Source organism: Centroberyx gerrardi, chromosome 13 (assembly GCF_048128805.1).
Source record: "Centroberyx gerrardi isolate f3 chromosome 13, fCenGer3.hap1.cur.20231027, whole genome shotgun sequence".
NCBI lineage: Eukaryota > Metazoa > Chordata > Actinopteri > Beryciformes > Berycidae > Centroberyx > Centroberyx gerrardi.
The window spans coordinates 27,916,186-27,922,827 of record NC_136009.1 but is presented as its reverse complement, the minus strand read 5'-3'; the positions used below and the strand labels follow the sequence as shown (position 1 = coordinate 27,922,827).

General features: G+C 37.1%; 1 protein-coding gene across 4 annotated transcripts in view; it reads right to left on the bottom strand.

Moving 5' to 3' along the window:
- Nucleotides 1-2,406: 2,406 nt before the first annotated feature.
- Nucleotides 2,407-6,642, bottom strand: part of zmynd11 (zinc finger, MYND-type containing 11) — a 39,202-nt gene continuing 34,966 nt past the window's right edge. For all 4 annotated transcript variants that reach the window (XM_071924941.2, XM_078287923.1, XM_071924942.2 and 1 more), the window contains one exon: nucleotides 2,407-5,812. In XM_071924941.2, coding sequence (XP_071781042.1) covers nucleotides 5,690-5,812 — 123 coding nt within the window. In that variant the 3' untranslated portion in view covers nucleotides 2,407-5,689. The remainder of the gene's footprint in view (nucleotides 5,813-6,642) is intronic.

Here is a 6,642-nt window from a genome sequence, read left to right as displayed (position 1 = left end):
AGAAGAGGGAGGAGTTATCAGGCTTTGCTTTATTCCAGGAAGAGGAGCGGTTTGAAAGAGGCAGTGTGTGTTTAGCTCTCGTTTACAATATGAAGTGAAGATTATGACAAATAAAAATGGAATAGTTCAACTTAAAAAACACTTTTTGCTCACAATGCAGTTGAAACTAACACTGCAACAAATCCCATTATCTGAATGTGTTGACCCAATCCTCTCATCAGTTACTATAGTTTGGTCTGTTTTGAGCATCTGTGCCACATGACTTAGTTCAAGTTATCTATGATTTTGTCATCACTGCAGTCAGAAACAGTCATGCCAGCCTGTGGTGCAGGACATATTATCATGTTTTTAATAAAACATTAATACATCCATATGTTCTTAATTGTGAAGAGTGCCTTGACATGCTCATGTAGAAAAATGTTGAAAATGCAATTTGTGGTGTTATTAGTAATATATTTTGAGTTTCAAAGTCGACCAGTTCTTCATATACACCAGTAAAACAGATATTATATATAGAAAAGTGCAGTTTAATATATCTCACAAACATAACACTATCACCACTAGCACATTTTATGGGTTCTGAAAATCCAGTTAAAAAAAATTCCATCAAACTGTTATTCATAGCACGTTACTGTTTTAAAGGTTAAAGGCATAATGGGACTACAGTCCTACTTGTTAGCGTGTTTTGGTCCTTGAAATTTAATAAGACAATTTCACCAATTTTCATTTTCCCATTTTTATATGTAGTAGTCTAATTTTCAAAAGCTTACTCAAAGTGTTTCTGGGATTGCCTGATATCAGACAGAACTGTCAACTCACTCTCCATTTCCATCTTCAGTCTGACGTTGCCTCCACTCTAACCGATTTCTGTGGGGGAGGGGCATTCGATTTTCCCTAACCAATCACTAGAGACCAACGTATCCGCCTGAATCTAACGTCATTTTAAGTCGACACTGATGCGAAAAAAAACATCTCCCCTTTGAATAAATGCCTTCAAAGCAGAGTGCTGCTCGGATTTCAAAGTAATTGGTACTTTTAATGGATTTAGAACAGCCTCGATAGCAGCGTCTATCTTGTCTACAGCGGTCACCGTTGTTATTACTCCTCCTTGGTTCCGGTGCACAGCTTGACAACAGCTTGACAACGGCGTTAGTCCTGCCCGTGGCGCTGATTGGCTAAGCGTTAGTCCCCCCCGGCGCTCATTGGACCGGTCATTTTTCAACTGAGAGAAACCACTGTTTCATGTCAAGATGCCAGACCAGAAGCAGTCGACTCGGTGGATTGGGCGGATTCAAAGGTCTGGACCCAGGCAATTTCTGGGACCCTTGTCTTGAAACTGCACACCTGTCGGGACTGGTTATGGAATGTGGATACACATTGGGCCAATCAGTGTCATTTTAAAAGCATCATGCATACAAGTTTTGTCAAAATCAGACCAGCAATGTCTGAGATAGAGTTTGAGTTTGTCTGAGTTTAAGTTTGAAATTTTGACCTTTAATTTGGCCAGTTAGAGTAATTTTTATTAATACAGAGATACAGAGATATCCTGTTTGATTTTCATCAGATGAAACAACCTGAAAAGGGAAAATCATTCTTTGGTTGAACTGTTCACTCTTTGACGGGGGATCGCAGGTAAACATCGGTTCATTTTAGGGGTCACGAGCCAAAAATGTTCAGAACCACTAGTCTAGTGGAGAGGTGTCACCATGAAAATACTGCAAAAATAATTGGGAAAATTGTGACACTCCAGACTACAGAATGGAAAGTGAGTTTTGAAAACCAGAAATGTCAGCAGCTAAGAAGCAATCGTTGAATCATTGGTATTGATCAACAAACCCCCTGCAGATATGGTAATTTTGTGTTCTAGGACAGTAAAAACCATATTTCCCCTTTATTTTTCCAAACAATTCCCCTTGGGGTGGAGCTGTGCAACTGCAGCTCAGCATGCATTCAGTAAATCAGTGTTTCTCAACCTTTTTCATATAAAGGACCCTAATTTAGTCCACATTAGAGCCACAGACCCCCATTTGATGAGATCTTTTCTCTCGCACCCAAATCTGAGAATATTTTTGTCAGATCTGATTTTGTCCAGAATCCCATGACTATCTGTATTGTAGGTAGAGAGATAACAGAGAAACTATGATCTAAACAGTCATTCTTCTTGTAAATGAAATAACGCTGAAGTTTAACAATTGATCAATTCGCTGGGGACCCCCTGGAACCCCCTCAACGACCCCTGATGGTCCCCGGACCCCACGTTGAGAACCACTGCAGTAAATAATGGGACTTCTGCAATACAATGGCTGCATCTGTACAAGCTACTACGCTTACATCAGCGAATTTCTTTTATTTTCCATTACTACAGGAAAGTTACCTATTCCAAATAACAACATGGAAACACAGGAACTTGTTGATACATTTATTTCTCCATGTTAGCACATAGAATATATTTATATACATATTGCTAGCTAAAGCGTCAAACGAAAATGTCGGGAGCATAGAAAATGTTAAGCCACGATTAATAGTTTACATGTGGACAGAACAGAAGATGACCTAGTTGAGGACAAAGTAATACTTTACACTGATCTTATTCCAGTGAAAAGTACTGTAAGTACATAATAATACTGTTTAAGTACAAAGTGTACAAACGCAATTCATGAAGTGCTCACACAGTATTATGTACTTACAATACTTCTCCATAGGTTAACACACAGGCTATTACACTGGAAAAAAGACATTGTGAATTCTTGTTACCGAGGACAATCTCATCGATTTAGTCATGGAGGTGACGTTCTACTTTTTCAAACCGAAGAGAGCTTCGATATCAGTGGAGAGGTAAAATTAGCTCGACTGCAATTCCAGAGGCTAGAAAACAATAACATCATTGTCATATTGCATCAATCTGAGGGAGTGCAACTATGTCTTTTCACATGGAAAAAAGGAGCCGGAGATACACACACCTTTACTCATGCAGTTAAAACCAGAGATACAAACTGGAATGACATCAAAAGTTTTCCACATAGGGAAAAAAGAAATTCACACATAATCATTACGCGTGGATGGACGAATATAAAAGGCAAACAGTCAAAGAGAAACCGACCTCGCAGGTCACAGCGGACACCTGTGTAATATAAAACATGGACTCTGCAAAAAGGATGAGTCATGTTCAACACAGCAGTGTGTCTGTTTGGGACAACGTGCATTTGTTGCTTTTCAACATAATTTGTATCTGACATATGAAAGGTTTCATTGCAAAATGTGCATATAATTTATTGTGTTGAGAAGTACTACACGTTTTCTGTACCAAACAAGACGCACAGATGTGTTGAAAATGACAAACTTAGATATGATATGGTTGTACATTGTACAAAACTAAAACCAACAGTCATCCAGATAGCTGTGAACACAGAAACAGCTGAAATCTAATATTTGTGAATTCCATTCATTTACAATGTACATTTAACATTACTGATATATTGACATGTCAGATGTTTTATTTACATGTAGTGCAATGATGAAAAAAAAGACGACTATGACCTTAAAACCAGAGAAACATTGTGATACTTGATATGAGTAGCTGCTTCATAAAGTGAAGCAGGAAAAGAAAAAACAAGAAAATGTCGTGCACAAGACAACTCGGGTGTGGGATCCTTTCCAGAAATACAAAATTGTGTTTGCGAAATCACATATATATGTGATTAACAAACAAGAAATGACAAAGCACATGGGACAGAAGGAAAAGGGTGAAGATTAAGTCAAACAATAGTTAAACTATACAATAACATGTTACATCTAAAAGTGATACACTTAAATGAGCTTACAAATGAGAGTTGCCAAAGCAAGACTCCAGAGATGAGTGAGTGAACTTTTCAGAAGGATGTTTTGAACAACAAACATTTGTTTTACTTGTCAACATGTTAATAGAGACACAAATTGATGCAACATATGTTATTAACGTGTTGTGCTGAAAAGGTAAATGCGTGTTGTTCCACACTAGACACCTAGGTGTGTTAAAAATGACATGTCCTTACAGAGTGAATGAATTAACAGATCAATGGATGATTGAATGAATGACATTTTCCTCCGCTCAGTCAATCTTCATAACTAAGGAAACAGTCATCGGGTTGAAAATCCATAAAATTAGCAATTTCATTGCCGCTTTCAAAAAGATTCAAAGTTAAGCACCATATTATACACCATGAACACTTGACATACAGCGTAGGAGAAAATAAAAAAAAGCTTACTTTGATCATTCACATTTGCATATATTTTATATTGGTCCATCCGTCTTCATTGCCTATTGGAAACCAGACGCTCTGCAAGCTTCTTTTTTTATCTTAATGAATTAAAAAATAAAAACTATGAAACTATCAACATGCACGTAGCGTTACTTGGAATATGATGATGTTAGGGAAAAAAAAAAAAAAAAGGAAAAAGAGAAACAGGCACTGACCACCAACTACAGCATAAGCAGTGAAAGAGTCTCATAGCTAGTCACTTGGAAGGTTAAAAAAAAAACAGAATTAAAAAATATCGTACTTTCGAGTGTACATCACCATAACAATGACACTGACAACGCTTGAAAAAAATATCCATAAACAAAAGGGGGGGGGGGACACTCAACACATCTTCTCTTCAGATAAGTTCAACGAAATGTCAATTTTTTTGGCAATATTACAAGCATTTGGGTTGTGAAAAACAAATGAAGTGTGCAAAAAAGTGGAAAACTCAAATTAAGGAACCTCTCTAAGATCCAGCTCAGGAAAGATTGCTATACATTTCCCCGATTTTAGAACAAATTAAAAACTTGTCTTGTTTATTCTCATCTTGGATTCATAAAAATTACAGTCTATTCAAAAGTGAACCCAAAAAATGTGCATAACAATAATAATAAATGGAAGATTTTTTTTGTCAGCATCTTTTAAGGCCGACTTCGTAACCCTGTTCCCAATGATACTTAAGTGACTTGAGGACAATAAGATTTTAGGTAGAAACGATAAAAGGTGCTATCCACCGCAATATTTTCATGAGAAAAAAAAAAAGAAATCACGCTTCGTGAGCTACGTCATTCACGATTCAATATCTTATGCAGTTTTTTGTCATTTTTTTAAATAGATTTTCTTTATGAAAGCAGAGCTAGTTCAATGCTGCGATAGTACTTATGTATTCATTTTTTAAGATCGACGGTGTGTATTGTTGCATTTACAGTAAGAAAAGTGATTAAAAAATTCAGGTAATAAAATGTATTCATTTAATGCTCATCTGGTACTACACACTTAAATAACACATTCTCTGACACGGGTTCAAAATTAGCACTTCAGTAAAGATTAAAAAAAAAATAAAAACAAAAACAAGAAACGACACAAAATCATACCATACTATGCATTCGAGCCATGCTCTTGAGCAATCTGTTCATGATTCCGAGAAAAAAAAAAATATAGAAAGAAAAATCAATACAATGGGTATATTAAATAATAGCAACAAAATAAAAACAAAAGAGAGAGAACAAATTGCTGTTTTCGCGCAAAAAACGTAGGGTCCACAAAGTTTTCAGGAAGGCAAGTGGAGAAGCAGAAGGGAAGAGGGGGGGGGAAGGCGAGGTGGGGGGGTGTGGCAGATGTTGAGTGACAGGAGGAGGAGAGGGCGAGAGCCAATGGCGTGCTGGCTGGGGCTAGGGGGCGGGACTTGTTCATCTCTTCCTGCGGCAGGTTCGTTTGTGGTCGGCGTGCCAGTGCTCCTGCTGGCACTTGATGGAGCAGTAGGAGGTGTTCCAGCAGCAGTGGTACATGGCCTCCTCCTCGCAGTTATAACACTGAAAACCAGAGTATAAACTTGAGTTACAGCACTGAAAACACAGGTATAAACTTGAGTTACAGCACCTAATACAAGACAAGATAAACTCAGTTATAACACTGAAAACACAAGTATAAACTTGAGTTACAGCACCTAATACAAGACAAGATAAACTCAGTTATAACACTGAAATCATGAGTATGAACTTGAATTACAGCACCTAAAACAAGACAAGATAAAGTCAGTTATAACACTGAAATCATGAGTATGAACTTGAGTTACAGCACCTAAAACAAGACAAGATAAAGTCAGTTATAACACTGAAATCATGAGTATGAACTTGAGTTACAGCACCTAATACAAGACAAGATAAACTCAGTTATAACACTGAAAACACAAGTATAAACTTGAGTTACAGCACCTAAAACAAGACAAGATAAACTCAGTTATAACACTGAAATCATGAGTATGAACTTGAGTTACAGCACTGAAAACAAAACAGCACAAACTCAAGTTACAGCACTGAAAATGAGAGCACATGCTTAAGTTACAGCAGTGAAAACGAGAACATAAACTCACATTATAGCACTGAAAACAAGTGGAGATTAAGTAGTTCCAACACTAAAAACGAGAGCACAAACTCATTTCATTGAAAACAAAAGTATTGACAACAAGCCAGCCAAGACAGGATAAACTGAGTTATAATACTGAAAACATGAAGGAGTACCTGGACCACATTTTGCTCTGATAAAAACCCCTCAACACTTTGTTTCAGTATGATCGAGATGCCACTGTTAGCAAACAGTACTTATTTACAACTCTAAACAACTTAGAAACTACCAAAACACA